This window comes from Seriola aureovittata, chromosome 18 (assembly GCF_021018895.1).
Source record: "Seriola aureovittata isolate HTS-2021-v1 ecotype China chromosome 18, ASM2101889v1, whole genome shotgun sequence".
Classification (NCBI taxonomy): domain Eukaryota; kingdom Metazoa; phylum Chordata; class Actinopteri; order Carangiformes; family Carangidae; genus Seriola; species Seriola aureovittata.
The window spans coordinates 17,943,178-17,963,272 of record NC_079381.1 but is presented as its reverse complement, the minus strand read 5'-3'; the positions used below and the strand labels follow the sequence as shown (position 1 = coordinate 17,963,272).

Sequence of the window (20,095 nt, the reverse complement as noted above, 5' to 3'; positions counted from 1 at the left end):
GTTTTGTTGGATATAATGAATGATAGTGTGCATGAAGCTGCAATAACAGGTGTGATTCAGGCCTGCTATTGGCTGATTCAGTGCTTGAGGGGGGCATTCTGTGTAAACATAGAAGTATATTTTTTGACTTATAAATCAAAGTTTAGGAATATTATTAAGTTAAAGACCATTTCTCTGAAGATGTATACAGGCCCCGATGAAGATGTAGTAATCTTACTCTGAAAAGTAATAACAACTTACAAATAAGTGTATTGAAATAGAAATTGTATGTTTTTAATAAGATCATACCATATTTCACATTCACTGTTTTGGACACATATCTTCATGCGATTCTTTCAACAACACTATCCTCTTGTCTTCCAGTCTGGCCCCTCACCACAAAGGAAATCACTGAACCAATAGCAAGACCACAGTATACAACAGAGCTTATAAAATCCATGGCAACCTTCCCCCTAGGACTCACCACTGTACTGCACTTTCACATTCAGAACTACACGAATAATATAGGCATCAAATTTTACTTTCAGATCCAAAACAATAACTCAACCTAACCTCAACACAGACACAACACAAGACAGCGAACGTATCACTAGATCAATTTCACATGCATTTATTCCAAAATCATGAATGAGGTTCCATATGACATTAGAGCAGTAACCTCTATATTTTCTTTTTTTTTTCAAACCATGTTAAGTGTTAAACAGGCATATAAGCACAACCTGATGGAAGGACACACTTGCAACTACTGATTCAACTCCTATACACCATTTTACTGTCTCCACTCAAATGTTGTCCTGTGAAGTGACTGTGTAGGTGTCTATGTTTTTAATTGTTGTGGTGTTTCTGTTGATTGTTTCTGTTTTGTTTGTTATGTGATCAATTTCATTCTGTGCTGCAAAACAGGAACAGTTTTAACTGTGTCAGGCCAGTTTAAATGTAACACAATGTTACTCTTCCTATTTTTCCTGTATAAGATTTGAGCACATCATGATCTGTTAGGAAGTCAGATATACACATTGAATTAGGGTGCATAGCATGTAGACATAGGATCGAAGGATCTAAACAATAAGTCATTTACTGAGTGCTTGTTGAGTGTAAATCATTGATTTAAATCCATCAATTCTTGGATGCAAATTGATCAAGTTAAATACACAGACTGGACCCTTTAACAAGCCCCGCCCTGTGAAGACGCAATCGTTGTTTGGCCCGTGACGCAGCTTGTACACGTAGCCTAGTAGGATGTGTTGCCATTGAAGATGGTGGCGGTGTGTCAGACTCACTCTCCTGCACATTTGTAAGAATTTATTTATATTTGTACACATTTCCGTCATCGGGTAAGAGTAAATATATACCACCATTAACAATGTTTTACTCTGGCTGTTTTAATCTGGTGTCTGATACCGACCTGAAACTGTTACCCCTGTAGTTAGCTTAGGCTAGTTAGCCAGCAGTGCTAACTAAGCAGCAGTGCTAATGCTAGCTGACCAGGCAGTGAACCTGTTAAATTATGCTCGACGAGTGGCTAGCGACCCGTAACTGCTCGGCGTGTGCCCGTGTCGGTGTTGAATGTGTATGAAAAGGATACATCGTTCGTTATCGGACAGTCTCTGGAAGTCATGGTTTCGGGACCAAACAGGCGACTTTGGATGTCAGTGTTTTGCTGGGTCTGGCGTTTAGGACAGAGCAGTGTAGCGTTGCCGTTAGCTGTTGAGCCGAGCACTCTGGACCTTTCCTCGTAGGCAGCTTAATGTGTAACGTTAACTCAAAGTCGGCCCAGACCAAACAGAGCTAGCCACCGATTAGATTTGAGCAAGTGTCGGATAATGAGCAGAAGTCGATGGCGTTTCATGTTGACTGTCGGTAAGTTGTCACATCGGCGGCGCTAACATTAGCTCAAGGGCTTGTAACGGTTCATGGTGAAATTGTAACTTAAGGCGTTTGAAAAGATCCGGGATCACTTTGGGAGAGCCCATCTGACCAAGACTAATTGCCTGCTAGTTCGGTCTGTTATTGACCTCCCTTTCTATGTCAAACATGTCAAATGTTCAGTGTTAATCAGTGTTAGCTATCCTGAACTTCCCACTGACAGATCCACAGTGCCTGTGTCTGATAGTTAACATAAATAATCTCATTAGCGGTCTGACCTTCTTATTGTTTTGTATTTGTGGCTTCTTTATTACACCAATAACTGTTACCAACAAAAACAATACAGCTGCACACGTTAGCAGTAGAACTTATTTAAGCTAATTGTTACACCAACGAGTTCCCGTTTAGAGAAGTTCAGTCATAAGATCATTATTTCCTTTATCTTTAGCAGATTAACTGTTCCTATCCTTACAAAATACACGAAACACCTATTATTACAATTGCACCTTGCAGTCTTGTCAATAGTTTCTAGACTCCAACACATTCAAAATTACTCCTTGCAGCAGCTGTCTATGATCTAAAGCAGGTGCTTTTTTAATAAGTAGTTAAGAATTTCTAATTTTCCTCACTAACTGTAAATTGATCTTCCTGCTAATATTCTGCACCTGTTTCAGTGTTATTAACTTAATGTGATATTGCAGTTTTTACAAAAAACATCTACTTTTATTTGAGTTATATTCTCCTTATATGTGACAAGTTATGTTTGTTTTTGTTTTTTTTTGTTTTCATTTTTTCGTTTTTTTTTTACATCTTTTCCTTTGTAGAATTACAGAAATATTTATATCTTTTTATATCCTGCAGATCCTGCTTGAGTGAGATAAGCAGTAAGCTTTGAAAGTAAAACCATTTCAATCAGTGTGTCATGTAATCAAAGTTGGCATTTATCACAATTGGTCAATTGTGTTCTGCTCAGTATAGCACTATAAGTACTGTAGTATTTATTTCCAACAACATCTGAGAGCTCATGTAAAAATTGCCACGTTGTACCTTTTGTTTAAGTAGGATCATAGACTACTACACAAATAAAGGTGTGGTAAAGTCCATCAAAGAGGCATGTGTACATTTTGTGAACCACTCCCTCATTCTGTTTCTTTTCCCAGCTTCGCCTGACTTCATTCTCTTCAGTGACATCTCCTAGAGTGACCTGGTCCTCGGACCTGTTAGCTCTGCAGCCATGCAGCCCCCTCCGCGGACTGGACCTCCAGGAGCCTCTGGCCCTCCTCCTTCTGGGCCCAATATGTTCCGCAGGACCAGGCCTCACAAGCATCCAGCAGCAGCAGCTACTGCCACAATGCCATCCGCTACCCAACCCATGACAGACCCTTTTGCTTTTGTTAGGGCTCCTCCCCCTATGGCTGCAGGTGGTCTCCCAACAATACCGAACAGCAACCCTCCACCCATGCAAGCCCCACCTAACACCATGTACTCTCAGGCTGGTGGAGGGCTGCCTCCACAACCACACTCTCAGGAGGATGTCCCAGCTGCCCCTCCTGGTCCTCCACCATCCTCTGTGCCAGGGGTGACATTGTTCAACCCTAACAGTGCAGCATCCCCTGGTGTTTTCCCAGTTCCAGGTCCCGCAGGATATGCATCCTCTCATACTGAGCAGGGTTATTTTAATTCAAGAGAACAGACACCATCCATGGCCGCAGAGCTACCACCTGTCTCCTCAACCCCAACACCTAGTCATACACCTTTTAACCAGGAATTTCAAGGACAGCCACATCCTCAGCCTGGACCATTCCAGCCAGTTCCTCCCACCACCTCTTCTTCGCAGTGGGCTCCTGATCATGGAAGTCGCCCTCCATCAGTTCAGAACTACTTCCAGCCTACTAGTGATCCTCTACCACAACCTTTCAATATACCTCCACAGACCCAGATGTACCCCTCCCACACCCCATCGCCCCATCATAACACCCCCACCCCTCCAACGCAACCTGGACACCTCCAGGTCCAGGCTCCTCTCCCCCCTCAGAACCCTGTAAATGCCCCTAGTTCTCAATGGCCTGACCCAAATGCACCCCAGCAGCATAATTCCCACTTCCAAACTCAGAGCTACTTTAGCCAGAGCTCTGCCCCCCAGGACTCTTGGTTCAACCCACCTCCACAGGATTCAGGCTACCACCAAATGGGGACTGGCCTGGGACATCCTCAGCCCCAGTCAGACTCTGTTGGAGCTCAACATGCGTCCAGCTCTGCGCCTGCCCCTGTCCCTGCTCCATACTCTCAGGAGTCTGGTACACTCTCAATGTTCTTCAAAGACAATGATGTGGAAAATGAGGAAACACTTGTTGGAGGCAGAAATAAGGCAGTGAATGGTATTCCTGCATCCTTTCAGCATCATCACAACCCACAAATCCACAGTGGCCATGCAGATGCCCCTTTGGATTATCAAGGAGCTTCTCTTCAAGATCATTCACACGCACCGTACCTGAATGATGGCAATCATGCATCACTACAAGGAAATACCCAGAAGCCCCCTGATTCCCATTATGACCATGTAGAGAATTTGGAGTGTGTCCCGAACCAGGAAGTATTACCCAGTGAAGCCCATGGCAGCCCTGCTGCTACTGCAGCAGCCCATGGAGTAGACCAGTTTGAAACCGGGCCCAACCTAGAGACACCAGATTCTGTTCCAAGACCAATGAGATCTGCCAGTGTGTCATCCAACTATAGCAATATGAGCCATGGAAGTGGAACTGGCACTCGTCGGCACCAGGGAGTAGTAGGTACCTTTATTCAGCAAGAAAGCCCTCGTCTTACTGATGATGGTAACCTGTCTGCTGCCACTGGCGGTTACTTTGAGCAGATTGACACGTCCCCAGCTGGAGATATGGGTGCTCGACAGAGCTCACTGGAGCAGATGTGGCCTCCCACACCTAGCCCTCCCAAACCAACTGGTATCTTTCAGGCAAGTGCTAACAGCTCTTTTGAACCTGTTCGCTCACATGGGGTTGGGGTGCGTCCTGTTGAAGTTGATGTGGCTAAAATTGTAGCAGAAGAGGGTGCAGATTCTACACCTGGCAACCTGGAGCAGCCACCAGATAATATGGAAAATATATATGGTCAAGGACACCCCTTGCCTGCTGGGGCTGGAGGAGGTGTACCTCACCTGGCACACCCAGTGGTTCATTCTCACTCTCGACCTTCATCCCGTGCTCACGGGGCCAGTCGGCCCTGTGAGAGCCCTGCCACTACTTTGTGGGCTCAGAATGATCCTACTAGCTTGGGCACTAACATCCTCCTAGCCCCTGCTGCCCCAACAGTTCTTGCCCCTTTACGAGAGCCTAGTGCTGATGTTATCCAACCTCCAGAGGATGGCCCACTGGACCTCCAGCCCTCCCAGAGAGTCCAGCCAACGCCACAGCAGCACTCAGAGAACCTAGAGAACCCACCAAAGGTGAGTGAGGCAGAGCCAACAGATGCTCAAGCCAATATGGGATATGCGTCTCTCCTGGTGTCTGATTCGCTCCACCAGCCTGTTTTGATTGCCCCGCCTGTGTCAAATTACAATGTGATTCACCCCAGTACCCCTGTCCAAGCAGCCAGTCAAAGTAGCCTTAGGGAAACTACCCCACCTGTGACATCATTCGCACAGGGACAGGGTGCCAGTACCTCCCACTCACCTTCAGTAGCCTCTAATCTAAGTCCACCGTTTGCCACTGGACCAATAAGCTTCAGTTCTTCAGCCTGTAACCAGGGTCCACTCAATCTGACCCGAGACAACACAGAGGTGGCAACATCAGAAATCACAGCTCCGCCTCAGCCTCAGCCAGTCCGCCCTCATCTTTCAAGGGGCCAATCAGTGGGTGGAGACAGCCACTCTGTTCTCCAACCTAATCCACAGGCTTCTCTCATGACTGCTACTGTCCCTAATCATAATCAACCATCAAATTATGAACTGCTTGATTTTTCTATGCACCAATCACAAACTCAGAACCAAGCATCTGGCCATCCTTCTTCTCTGCACGAGTCTCCACAATCGAGTAATGGATTTTACCTACAGGTCACCAAAGATGCTCAGCAGGGGGTAAGAATGGAAGGGAATGCCCCTGTTCAGACCCCAGCCTCTTCATCTACCCCACAGGTACTGCCAGCTCCTTCCCAAGCAGCTGCAAATCCCCAGCCACCACCAACGGAACCTCCCAAGGCATCAGGCCCTCTGGCTGCACTGCAGGGACAAGGTGATGCTCCTCCTGCTCTGATGAGTGGAGCACAACCATCCCATGGCCAATATCCAGCTCCAGCGCAGGGGCCTGCTGCAGCGAGCACTCCTCCTTCAGCTGCTGCTTACCCCCCAGGGCCTCGAGGACCAGTACCTCCAGGGTCTTCCCAGCCAGCTCCTACAGAGCCACCTCGACCACCCTCCTCTGTAGGTAGCCAGCAAGGCTATGGGCCCCCTCCCCCAGTGCCAGGACAGATGTATAGTGGCTATTACGGTAATTATGGAGAATACCCGGATAACAGGGCATCTTATCCTCCTGGCCAGTACCCACCTCCACCTGGGGATCCTAGAGCACAGCAATTCTATCAAGTATGATGAAAGTCTTTTTTTCCTATGTTATCTTGTGAATGTATTCATCTGCCACTTTTATGTAACGATGTACGTCATTTGCGAAATGCCATGAAATGTAAAAGAATTAACACATTTATTAATGCTTTTATCTTTCAGGACGGGGCATACAGGAGCCGAGCAGACCCTTGGTATGGCAGATATGATGGGCAGACCCCAGCTTATCGTGATCCAAACTACCAGTACAGAGAGCCACAGCCAGAGCGTCCCAGCTCTAGAGCCAGTCAATACTCTGACAGGCCTTCATCCAGGTCAGTAAAACTGTTTCTCAATAGTTCATCCTCATTTAAATCGGCTGTACCACATATAAAGTCACAATGACTTCATTTCAGTCATTAATTTGCTTATGCTGATTTTAAGTTTCTTAATTAATTAAGAGAATATTGAGAACTAGGTAATCCCTATGGTGTGTTTGGCTTTGTTTGGCAGAGGCAACATTCAGTATGTTTTCATACATGACCTATAAATCTCACCTTTTGTTTACTCTCTCCAACAGACAAGGCTATACTGAAGATTACCACAGAGCAAACCGAAGTGCCTATAGTGACTATTATGCAGATTACTCCAAGAACTATGATTACAGAGGTATGAACCATAGAGTTGAAAGCTGTGTTCACTTACTAGTGTGGACCGGAGCACATTTTGTTCCCCTGCTCCTTCAATGAATTTGTTGTAAAATTATTTGTTCACTAAAGATATAATTCTTTGTGTGTATAAAATTCTTTTGATTTGTATCTGTCTCTCCTTCTCTCCATATTTTCTGTTGGAAGCATACAACTATGGACAGTATGACCCTCGATACAGAGGATATTATGATCAGTCCTACTGGGCTAATTACGATGAGAGCTACAGAGGCAGAGACAACTACTATAATCATCATATGTATCCTGCCAGGTATGCAGAGAAATCCACCAGTCTTAGTAGTACATGTCAGTGAAATTGTTTTCTATGACATAAATGTACATTTGTTAGTAGGTACTGTAGAGCTGTATAAGAAAGTATTGCTGTAGTTATTTATATGTGCTGTTATTCCTGTCATTTATGTGCTATTATTTCCTGTTGTTATGTATGTCTGATTAATGTTAGATACTTTTAGTCTTGTTTAAGAAAAAAATCGAGTGCTGTTTTTCTTTATAAACACTGGACACTCCACTCATAGGAAAGATGGCTATGAGGACCAGTGGCGTTACTATCCTGGTTATGATCCCAGTTTTGATGACGACTACCATCGGCGAGGAGAAATGTATGGCGACGAGTTTGACCGACGCAGCGTCCACAGTGAGCAGTCGGCACACAGTGTGCACAGTTCTCAGAGCCACCACAGCAGACGAAGCAGTTTCAGCTCACGGTCACAACAGGTAAATCATTTTCTTCCGTAGGTGTTATTACCTACATTATTACAGCATTACAGGGCATCCAAGGTTGAGCCACTAGTGAACATGTTTTAGACCATGGCATGTGTTGCACTTGCTTTCAGGCAAAATATGGCGCTCCTCACCTGCTATATATCTGCCTCCATCCTTCTTTGACACCAGCAGTCCTGGCTGACAGTACATTGATAAACTCGTATATAAAGGACAGGTGATGCTGTCTAATTCTGTCACAGCTCCTGAATCTGCATTAACTGTGAACTTGACACATGTTTTTCCCATTTCCTGTTTACGTCAGAGTATTTCTTCATGTACTTCATTTTGCTTTCATTATAGCTTGATTTTCATTATTGTTAGTCTTGCTTCCTAAGTTATACAGAGTGCTGTCACAGTTCCCTTATATGCCATAATGGGTGGTCCATGGATTTCTCAGAAAAAGATCAAGACAAAATTGTATACACTGCCATGAAGCTAATTTTAACACATTAAAATTGCTGAATTTCAGTTTCCTGAAGATTATGGTTTTCATTTATATTGACACTCGTGATAAAATGCTCATCAAAATGAGTTATGTTGTTCCAATACTATGGGCAGTGTGTTTACCACATGGATCATCTGCGAGTTGTGGTTGGGTTTCAAAATGTTAGAAATGGCCTGGAAAGAAAAGTGTGGGACTGTATTTAACATTCCCACACTGCACTCTAATTTTCCCTTATTTTATTGTATAGTAGTTCATTTCTGTTCACACACAAAGGAATAGTTTGACATTTTGTGAAATATGCTTATTCACTTGTAGAGAGTGAGAAGATCAAATCGCTAAATATGAAGCTACAGCCAGCAGCTGCTTAACTTAGCCTAGCATAAAGACCGGAAACAGCTTCATATATTCATATTTCTAGAAATGAGAGTTGTTTTGATCCCCACATATATATCTCTCTTGCTGAGAGATAGCAAAATAGTGAATAGGTCTGTTTTCCAAAATGTGAAACTATTGATCTAAGGGATGTTCTTCACTGTTTTACTGTTGCTAACTTGTGGTTGCTCTCCCATGACACCCTCTAGCGTCTACTCTGTACTATTAGCCACACTTTTAAGCAGTCCCATGATCCTTCCTGCATCTCAACTGCTTCATTAATAACAGTTCCACTACAGATTTAGGGGTGGTCATCTCTATAGACGCATTGCTCATGTTTAGGAAAGTAGTATAGCTGATAACAGCTGCATCACATGTTTCTGTGTTGTTCAGGTTCATGAACCCTTGAGTAAAGTGTGTATTCATGTTTCACACTAACCTCTTGCCACTTTCACTCTCAATGCTTATTAGAATTGCAGTATTTACTCCACACTTACTCTGTTGTGAGTTGCACAGATGATTTCCCAATAACTTTCCTGGCAGCTGATTCTAAAACCAAATAGTTTAAGGTATTTTAATCAACAAATGGCTGATAAATGTGTGCAAGCTACAGTATGTGGGAATTTGCTTTTATGTTTTTTATATCTTCCTATTTGATAATTATCTCTGTTTGTCTTCTCTTCCTGCAGAGCCAGGCATACAGGAGCCAGCCTGACCTAGTGTCAGCGGTCTATGACACCACAGCGTCCACTCTGGCTGTGGACTACTCCTACGGACAATACCCAAACCCAGCTGATGCTTCCCAGAACTACAGTCAGTACATGTATCCAGCTGAGTACACTGCAGACAGCACCTGGATCGCCCCTGAGCAACGTAAATGGACAATTCTCAGTTTCAAGGCTGTTTGCATTTTTAAGCATAAATGCTAACATGATCCTTATCAGAAATATGAGAGATACTCATGGTCTGACTCTTATGTTTCCTCTAGCCCCCCCTCGTCCTGCCACGCCAGAGAAGTTTACCATACCCCACCGTTGTGCTCGCTTTGGACCTGGCGGTCATCTGGTTCAAGTTCTGCCCAATCTCCCCTCAGCTGGACAGCCTGCACTTGTTGATATCCACAACATGGAGGTACATTTTGAACAGATTACTTTTCAGCATCTTCAGTGTAGCTCTGGGATGTTTCGTTTTCAGGCCCCTACACAATGTTAAGGCTGTATGAAGTAGTGTTTCAAACCACATTTGTGTTTGCAGACCATGCTGCAGGATACCCCGGATCAGGCAGAACTACGAGCCTTCCCTGGACCTCTGGTTAAGTAAGTGTATTCATCCCTATTTATCCATTCCAAATAGCTTAGAGACACTGACGTGTAAGGGATGGGACATTTGAGTGATGAGGCAATCTACATTTTTGTTGTTGTCAACAAATCAAATGGAGACCAAAACCAACAATGCATTAATCCATCTATCAATACTCTGCGACTTCCCCAGCCTGTCTGTTGCTCTCAGTGCCAAGCCCATTTGTTCTTCCTGAAGACATAAATATTTGAAAACTAGTCAAGAATATAGAGTTTCATTTTTTATTTTCCTAAAAAGGCCGCACATTGTAATTTATAGCAAACATTACTCAAACAGGAGTAAATAGTGTCTCAAAAAAACTACAGTGCTCATTCATCAGTTCATCATTATGAAGGACCATGCCTTGATGAGTTTTTGTTCATAATAACATAAACACCGTCCACCCCACTCACTTCTTGCATTCTGTCCATCAGGGAGGAGACTCATAAGGTGGATGTGATAAAATTCTCCCAGAACAAAGCACTCGAGTGTTCCCGTGACAACAACCTCTTGGACAGGGACTCTGCCCGTCTGCTCTGGGACTTCATTATGTTGCTCTGTAGACAGAATGGGGTAAGACTGTACAGACGTAACTGGGGAATCTGTCAGAAAGAGAATTAGAAGCAGGAATGTGACTTTCCTGCATGAAACCACTTTCTCATCATCACACTCTTTGTTGCTTGTTTCCTAAGACTGTGGTAGGCACAGACATTGCTGACCTCCTGCTGAAGGAGCATCGCTCTGTTTGGCTACCGGGCAAGAGTCCTAATGAAGCCAACTTGATTGATTTTAACAATGAACCACTGGCACATGCTGAGGAAGAGCAAGGATCTGGACCACTCTCCCTCCTATCTGACACCTTCATGATTGTCCCAGAGAACGTTGGCAAGGAAACGGAGCGCTTCAGGGAGCTGCTGCTGTTTGGCCGCAAGAAGGTGAGAAAAACCCTCTTTAACTGCATTATTGTTATTTCATTTAGCGTTTATCTTGTTAAATCTGAAATGGGCTCTGCTTTGTCCATGGAATAGGATGCACTTGAAGCAGCCATGAAGGGAGGTCTCTGGGGCCACGCCCTGCTGTTGGCCAGTAAGATGGACAACAGGACACATGCACGAGTCATGACAAGGTAAAGTATTAGGGATCTTAAGGTTGTGACTCATAAATAAGTTCCACCATTATTCTGTGATTTAAAAAATGTTTTTTTTTTTTTTTACATATTTATAGATGTGACATTTAAATAGTTTGTCTTTGTTGTTTAGGTTTGCCAACAGTTTGCCCATCAATGACCCTCTTCAGACGGTGTACCAGCTGATGTCTGGGAGGATGCCTGCATCCGCCACTGTAAGTACTGCTTTGGTCTTCTCTCTTTAACCCCTCCATTATTTTTTATATGATTAGTCTGAAGTTTAATAGGTGGTACTTTTCAGGTGTGTAGTCTTGCATGTCTTTTTTGCAACTTAAGTAATTTATTGTGTTCATGTAGTGCTGTGGAGAGGAGAAGTGGGGTGACTGGCGCCCTCACCTGGCCATGGTGCTATCTAACCTCACACACACCCTGGACCTGGACACCCGCACAATCACCACCATGGGCGACACTCTCGGTAGGATTGCATAAAAAAAAAAGCAGTAACTCACTGCATTAAATCAAAAAGGGTCTTTATTCTTTACAACACAATACCTCACATTTTGTCTGCGCTCATTTTGTGTTGTGGCAGCTTCCAAGGGGCTGATTGATGCTGCACACTTCTGCTATTTGATGGCCCAAGTTGGTCTGGGAGTTTTCACTAAGAAGAGCACCAAGATGGTTCTGATTGGCTCCAATCACAGGTTTGAGACAGATGAGCACATGCACATTGTTGAAATGTGATGAAATCCTTACACCTTACCTTACAGTTTGCACAAAATATGCCACACATATAACCGTATCTTTGTCTCTTCCATTCAGTTTGTCCTTTTACCAATTTGCGACCAATGAAGCTATTCAGAGGACTGAGGCCTATGAGTATGCTCAATCTCTGGGCTCCCAGCCCTGCACACTGCCCAATTTCCAGGTCGGTTTTTCTGTATTTACTAATTAATTAATGAATTTTCAACAATTATGTCCATCGTGGTGATACTACAGAGGAATAACACTGTTCTCTGCTCTTTATTGTCTCTCATTAGGTGTTCAAGTTGATCTATGCATGCCGCTTGGCTGAAGCAGGCCTGAGTGCTCAGGCCTTCCACTACTGTGAAGTCATCTCTAGGACTGTCCTCATGCAGCCCTCCTACTACTCTCCTATTTTCATTAGCCAAATCATACAGGTGTGTGCCCACTCTTTTTCAGATATGTTATCATTTTTTTCATTCTGACTAATGTCATTTTCTGCTGTTTGTTGATAGATGTCTGAAAAGCTGCGGTTCTTCGATCCGCAACTGAAGGAGAAGCCTGAGCAGGAGTTGTTCAATGAGCCTGAATGGCTGATTCACCTCAGACAGCTGGATGGACAGATCAGGGTGAGGAGGAATGAAATGTATTTGCAGTCATACTGTATATGCTTAAGTAAAAAACAAAGGATATTCAAAAGAATGGAATTTGTTTTAGTAGCACTTTTTTTCCAGTGTTATATTTGGACTTCTTGGCCAAGAATTAAGCTTTTGGTCCCTTTAAATCTCAGAAAAAACTTGGTATAAACCTTCCTTTGTTTTGTTTGTTAACTCAAATTCTTATGATAATAACAATAATGACAGTACGTAAAAACCTGGACTAATATTTGATGTGGAAATTGTGGAATTTAATCTTACATTTATGGTAATTTAAACCTTGGTCATTTGTACCCATGAAACAAATGTTTCTGTCTTTTTTTTTTTTAGACAGGGGCAATAACCTACAGTGCAGCCAGAACAACGCCTACACAGTTCAACTGCAGCAGCCCCAGCTCTGACTTGGACCAGACCAGTCCACCTGAACCTTATAGCATGCCGCTGGAGGTGGATGGCCCCACCCCTGACAACCCACTAATGAGCTCATTACTGCCCGGGCCTCCACCACAGGGAGTGCAGCTGATGCCTCCAGGTTTGTGTGTGTTTGTGTGTGTAAGTGTACTTGTAAGTGAAAATGTATTTGTGTGTTTGTTCGACAGTGTTCTTGTGGCCTCCTTTTTAACCCCTCGTGACTGTGAGCCAGTTGCAGTGCATCAGGTCTGACCTCTTCTTCTTTCAGCTCCCACCTCCATCCTCCAAGAAGGGATGGCCCCACCTCAGCCTATACCCCCCAGTGATGTACCCCAGTTCTACCCAGTACCCCCCAGTGGACCACCAAGCCAGATCCCCATCTCAGGCTACCCTCCACAGGATCCTGGCTTTGCCCCTCCTCCCTTCCAGCCTCAACATGACCAGTCGGACATGTATCCAGGAGCCCATGAGCAGCCTTGTCCCCCACCTCCTCATGTGGGCCAAATGTCACCACACATGCCCCCTCAGATGCCGCATTCACCCGTGCAGATGAACCACCCGCCACACCAGATGCCTCAGCACATGCCCCCTTCTCCTGGGCGTATGCTGCCAGTAGAGCAGCCGCTCCAGGCTCCACCTGAGATGCAGACAGCTCAGCCAATATCATCCTCCCCACCCAGAAGCTCCTTCACGCCTCAGATGGATCTCTATGACCACATGGCACTCATGGTCAGTATCCACCTGTCTGAATATCAAAAAAAACGTTGCTGTTGTGTTTTTGCACAAATCTTATATAAAAAGTTCATGCCATTGTTTTTTCTGGTGCTGCAGGGTCATGGGAGATCAAGGACTACTTCACAGTCTTCAATGCATATGGTGCGTTTATGTGTTATTTATATAATCTTTGTTGGCTCTTCTGTTAAATAAGTTGTTTGTATCAGCACGTGTTTTCAGACCTGATGTAGAGCAGGTTGTTTTGCACGTGTCAACAAAAAAGGATTCAATATAGTGCTGCAGAGCTAATCATACGTGGTATTTTAAATGACCATGAATCACTACAATTTGTTAAATTCAAAACAGTTTAGCAGGACGTTTTAATGCTGTGTCACATGCAGAAAAAAACAAGGAACCCTGTCCAACCAATCCACTGGACTATTTTGCAAGTTATAATATCCAGTGTTGTAAAAGAAGATTTCATCTCTCCCAAGAACAGTGAGAGGAATAATCCACCCATACACTGTTATATGCCATGGTGAGAATCTAGATGAAGACAGCCCTATGTTTAATATGGATATCTATTCTGCCGAAGTGACGAGCAGTAGTAGAATGAAAGAATAAGGTTTTATTGTCCTGTGTGCAGCATGATTAGTTATCAGCATATGCCGGCAAGTTAAGAATTCAAAATCAGTATCAAGAATTCAGTTCAGTAATGATATGTGTTGTGATTGAATAGAGTGGACCACCCTTTAAGAAAGAAAAATAGATGATGTCCCACAATTCCTTGCAGCAGCAAATTTTAAACAACCCCCAAACCTGCTTTCGCATAATTTCCTAGCCCAAGCACTGCGTTTGTCGTCCTAAGTCCTTAGAAATTCTCCTTCACATCTCTCCTTGACTTCATGATAATTTCCACTGAGGTCAAGGTGAAGTGGTTAGGAAAGGACAAAAGATCCTTGGTGCATGATTGGAGAAAAGCGAATACAGGAAGCGTGTCCATGACAAGGCACCCCAAGGACAAGCTCTCTTTACAAGAGGCTCAAAAGAAAGATGTGTATGTCTATTATTGTCTATTATACAAGTGTTTTCTGGTCTAAAGGGTCCAGGACGGCGTTCACGTACAACCTCTGAGTCTTCCACTCACTCTGGTGGAAGAGAGCGCAGCAACTCAGCTGTGAAGCAGGCCTCTCCACCTCCGCCTTCAATTCCTGAACAGCCCCGCAATCAAGAGGCCAAAAAAGTCAAGAAAGACTCCCCGAAAAAGGTTCATAGTCACACATAAGCACTCTGATCTTTAATTAGTGCTCCCACAATGTTCACTAGTTTTCAGTGCAAATTTTCCTCTCTCATATACACAGAGTGGTGGTGTTATTTTTGGCTTGGTGAACTTGTTCTCTCGGAAGGGGAAGAATGAGGCTCACTTGCCAGATGACACAACAAAATCTGTAAGTTACAGCTTTTACATTTGCAGGTCCTGTTTTAGCATTTCTCTGTATTCAGTTTCACATATTTGCACAGGTTTTGTTCATCTATGTCTGTATGTCACCAGTACTGAGAAGAGTGCTTTGTTCTTAATTGTCAGATTGTGTGGGATGAACAGAAGAAGAAATGGGTCGACTTGAACGAGCCAGAAGAGGAGGTCTGTTCTGGTTTTAAAATTGGTCTACAAGACAGACAAATTCTTAAGCAGCCAGGCTTTGTCTAAATTGAGCAACTGAAACTGAAACCTTTATCGACCAACCAATTCTGATATGTGGCTTTCTTATAATCTGTTAGAGTAAGCCCCCTCCACCACCTCCTTCTGGTTTCCCCAAGATGGCTCCAATGCCTGGCCCCGGAGGGCCTGCTGCACCCCCGTGCAGCGGTCCTCCTGTCAACATGTTCTCCAGGAAGGCAGGTGAGATGAGGGTTACTGGAAGTGTCTTTTGGCTTCACAAATGCCATGAATGACCATGAAAGTTTAATTGCTGTAATCAAGGAGACACCACTTATTACTTATTATCATTAACACCAATATAATTGTCTATCAGTTTAGTCACTGTTCACACCAGCTGTTTGCTTTGTATCTTGCTGCTCTGATGTGTTTCTGTCTTCTCAGGCACTAGGAGCAGATATGTGGATGTCCTGAACCCCAGTAGAACTGCTAAACCGGGTGGATTAGCCCCTGCTCCAGCAGACATCTTTGCTCCTCTGGCACCAATGCCCATGCCCACTAACCTATTTGTGCCTAGTTCAGGTTTGTGTCATTTATAAAAATGAATACATACATTTATGTAAATTTTTACAATAAACTGTCTTAGTTTATATGTGTGCCGGTATAGTCACAAGCAATGATCCTCTGATGGCTGCAGATGAAGTAATGAAGTATTTTTTCTTTGTCCCTGATGTAGCTCCTGATGATCAACAACCTCTGGAGGGCATTGAAGGAGGACATCAGGAGCAGAATTCACCAAACACCAGCGCTGCTCCACAGGTAAACCTAATGTTTAAAAAAAAAAAAAAAACTATTCACAGAGCTGCTCTCATGCTTGAGATGCATTTTAGCTTTAAATTTGTATCAGCACTTTGATATCAGTTTCATCATCGCTCTCAAAAACCGTAATCGCACGAGGTCATAAGGACATTAGGGGAAGCTTAAGCCAGTCGAAAAGAAGTACAAAGCTGATGCTCTCCTCATCCAGATTCTTTTCTTTTGCACTTTAATCTGCTCAGATGTTCAACCCAACGTTGTTACCACCTGCCCCAGAGGGTCCTCCCGTGCCTGATGGCTTACAGTCAGGGGAGGTAAGAGAAAATTGCTCCTGTCAAACGCTCCTGTAACTACCACAGTACCATCATGCCACCCCTGACACATGATGCTCGACACCTAACAGCCAGTGTGTGCAGTTTGCTTATATGTATGAATGTATATTGAGTATAGAGGGAAATGAAAGAACATGAGAATGCATGCATGTCAACTTAAAATCTTTCCTCATTATCATGCTAAATGCGCAGCCTTGATAAAATGTAAAATTTCTGTTCCATTTGCTCTTATAATCTAATTCTGTCCATGTCTGTTTTTTAAAGAACCATAATTTTTTAACGCTGGTTTATTTATTTTCATTCTGAACTGGTGGATGGTAGAAACAGATCTAATCCAATTCATGGGTTTGTGGTTTGTGTTTTTATTTTTTTATTTTTTTTATTTTGTCTGTTTATTTCCCTCCTGCTGTCTTAAGCTCTCACGTTCTAGCTCAATGAGTTCTTTATCACGTGAAGTGAGTCAGCATTTAAACCAGGTACCTCTAGCTGGACCTCAAATGGTCCACTCTCACCCCCGCCTGCTCACCCACCCAGCTCATTACATCACTAGTAGCATGCTTCATCATTTGCACCTGAAGCTTCACTGCCCATCCAACCCAGGATGTCTGCCTGCTCACCTGCCTGCCTTCTCCAACATTGCTAACTTAACTCTCTCTCAATCTGTTATGAACAACCACAATTGGGCAAATGGTCAACAAATTCCGAGCTACAGTGATGACAATGAAGCTCCTCATTTATAGCCTCACTAGAAGTCAACTGACTTTGGTGATCCCATGACTTCTTCTCTAGCGCCACCTGAAGGTCAAAGTTTGCATCTCAACATCTACACCATGGACTGACACAAAATTTGCTGCAGACATTCATGGTCAACAGAGGACGTATCCTAGTGTCTTTGATTTTTCTTTAGCACCACCATGAGGTTGACATTTGTATTTTTTAGTGTAATATCAACTATTGGAGAGATTGCCATGAAATTTAGTATAAACAGTACATGTTCAGGTCTTTGGTTTGTGACACTCCCATCAGCCTCAGCTGTCCTTTTAGTGGTATTTAGCAAAAGCTAACATGCGTGCTAAACATCAGCATGTTAGCATTCTCACTGTGAATATGTTAGCATTTAGTTCACAGAGCTGCTTGCAGCGATGTAGACTATAGTGAACAATGTACTTCACCTGAGGGTCGCTAGGAAATTTAGTCATAGAGTCACAGATCATGAGAGTTAAGCATGCTGGAGACTGTTGGCAGGACGACTCCCTCGTTATCATGGGAGCTCACCGCTTCATTAACCCATCATAAAGCTTGCATGGTTACTAAAACAAGTGAAACAGTGGTTTGTAATGCTGCCTCACTGTGGATCCAAGTCCTCTTTGCCATTACTTTTCCAATTTTCCTTCGCCTCTGTTTTATAGTGTTGTCAAAACATTGCGTGGCATTGGGAGTGCATCCTCCTCGCTGAATCTGCCTCAATACATAATGGGATAGCAGCACTGCACACACTGTAGTAACTCTGTTTGTGCCTTTCAGAGTCATCCTGCCCAGGGAGCTCCACCCACAGGAGGCGTCACCTTTTATAACCCTGCACAGTTTGCACAGGTACGGCATTAAAAAATAAAAATCAATGTGAACCAGTATACTGACATTATAAAAGGCCCTCTCATTTTTCTTCTTTTTCACTTTATAATTGTCTTTCCTTGCTGTTGTTTTCACTCCTTTTCTCAGACAAGTGCACCACCAGGAGGTGGACTCCGCTCTGGTCGTTTGGGCGGTCAGCGCCAGTACCCCGTGTTGAAGTAAACATCATTTTGCAGCGAGATTGCGTGAACAGACTTGTTGAATAGAGTGGTATCCTACCTGGAAGAAAATGAAGCACATGGACATACTTCTTTTTGCCTGCACCTACGAAGAGCATAATCACAGTCTTCACCATGTTGGTCTTTGTCAGACAGCTTAACCACTGTCATCTTTTTCTTTAGTTCAGTAATTTGTCACTGGTGTATTTTTAACAGGCACGGCGTCTCCCTGAAGGGCTTATTTCTGCATCCAAACAGAAAACCGACAGTTGTATAATGGGTTTTAACACACATAAAAGCGCATCCATGGATGCAGTCAAACAAAAACTGGATGTCCATGTAGGCGTAATTTAGTGTACAATAAATATGTTGATCCTCTAAGCTGTCCAGCTTCGACTCAAATGCAACACTGATCATCCTAGGTCCTGTTTTAGGTTTCCCTTTGTGTCTAAAGTCCAAATGTCCATGTGTGATTGATTGATTGATTGATTGTATGTGTGATGGATAGAAAGAAAGTGGCACCTTTTTTTAATTTCATATTGTTATATCGGACTTGTATATGCAGCTCTTCAGTGTCCTTCACTCAACTGGAGATAGCATTTTGTGTGAGAATGAATTGTGTCAATAGTGCATTGTCTGCTGTGTTGTTTGCTTTTCCTCAGTCGCCCTCCAGTAAAGGAAGGATGTTGAATGACACAGGAAAGAGACTCGAACTGGCTTCACAACCTGAGAGCTGGAGGAAGTCTGCAGTGTTAGGATGCTGCTCGTTTCAGATATTTATTTAAATGTCCTCCTGCCCATCAGCAACTCTCCACGTTACAGATGTGTCAGGGTCTTTCGTCCAAGTTAGGCTTCAGTTTCTCCTCCTGAGAAATTTGACAATATCAACGAAACGAGGGGTGGTCTTCAGAACAGCAGGAATCAGGATTAAAATGCATTTTAAATGTCGCTAAAAATAAATCTATCCAAATATTTGTATATCAGATTGATTGTATTTATGAGCTGTAGGCAAAAAGGTGTGTGTGAGTGAGTGTGTGGAGAGCAATTAATTTTTTTCTGAATAGCTTTGACAAAATGCATTTATGACTGACCAGAAATTACATGGATTCATATTCTGATCATTTGTATTGGCCGCTTCTGCAGACAAATAAATCTTTATCTAAATTGTGAATTGAGAGCTAATTGCAGTCTAACGACTTCCTTTTCATTTTCATTTTTTTTTTTTCTTTTGTCATCCGAAATGTTTCTAATTCAATGGTTTTGTAGACATCAGGTTATGATTTTAAAAGTTCCTCTTCTGTTTCAGAGAAGTAATTGTTTTCCCCAGTGTTTTAGAGTTTCTCCTGTAAAATTGTTGACATAAACAGTAAATAGAAAAGGTAAGAACAAAATGGTAATAAAGGTATTTTTTGCGCTCTGTAGCACTATGAAAGAGATGTGTTCTGGTTTCATAAAAGAACTTTGTGTTTTAAAATAAAATGACTATTACATTAAACATTAGAAACTTGTTAAATCTCTTTTGGCAGGTATCTGTACCTGAGGAAAGTCTAAATGTCAGCAGGTGTGATGCCAAATAGCTCCTTTATGATCAATAACCAATGAGTACTAAGAACATTATCAAAGCTGACAGCGATCTAACAAGACATTAAATTATTGTGTGAGAGAGGCAGAGCAAAGCAGATCTAGTATGGTACCTGTGAGGAAATCCAAAAAAAGGTCTGTGCTGAAGTGTATTTCAAAGTCAGATATCATGTAGTGGTTGAAATGTTGACAGAGGGGATTTACAGTGACA

The 20,095-nt window shown here is 43.2% G+C and overlaps 1 protein-coding gene across 5 annotated transcripts; it reads left to right on the top strand.

The window, feature by feature from the left end:
• The first annotated feature begins 1,226 nt into the window (after positions 1–1,226).
• Positions 1,227–19,807, top strand: sec16a (SEC16 homolog A, endoplasmic reticulum export factor). Of its 5 annotated transcripts, none has more exons than XM_056404413.1 (32): positions 1,710–1,860; positions 3,027–5,326; positions 6,014–6,460; positions 6,599–6,750; positions 6,996–7,084; positions 7,270–7,393; positions 7,659–7,857; positions 9,412–9,595; positions 9,711–9,853; positions 9,977–10,038; positions 10,495–10,633; positions 10,753–10,995; positions 11,089–11,186; positions 11,320–11,401; positions 11,544–11,661; positions 11,776–11,887; positions 12,006–12,111; positions 12,224–12,364; positions 12,443–12,556; positions 12,914–13,115; positions 13,263–13,723; positions 13,826–13,870; positions 14,811–14,975; positions 15,070–15,156; positions 15,294–15,350; positions 15,488–15,608; positions 15,810–15,947; positions 16,102–16,184; positions 16,424–16,495; positions 16,930–16,989; positions 18,038–18,106; positions 18,233–19,807. In XM_056404413.1, exons 2-32 carry the CDS (start codon positions 3,101–3,103, stop codon positions 18,305–18,307), a joined length of 6,414 nt encoding a protein of 2,137 aa, XP_056260388.1. In that variant the 5' UTR covers positions 1,710–1,860; positions 3,027–3,100; the 3' UTR covers positions 18,308–19,807. The 5 variants fall into 5 exon arrangements, with proteins under 5 accessions (XP_056260385.1, XP_056260384.1, XP_056260388.1 ...); XM_056404412.1 differs by having other exon boundaries at positions 5,933–6,460; XM_056404410.1 differs by lacking the exon at positions 1,710–1,860 and adding an exon at positions 1,227–1,294 and having other exon boundaries at positions 3,027–6,460.
• The last annotated feature ends 288 nt before the right edge of the window (positions 19,808–20,095 follow it).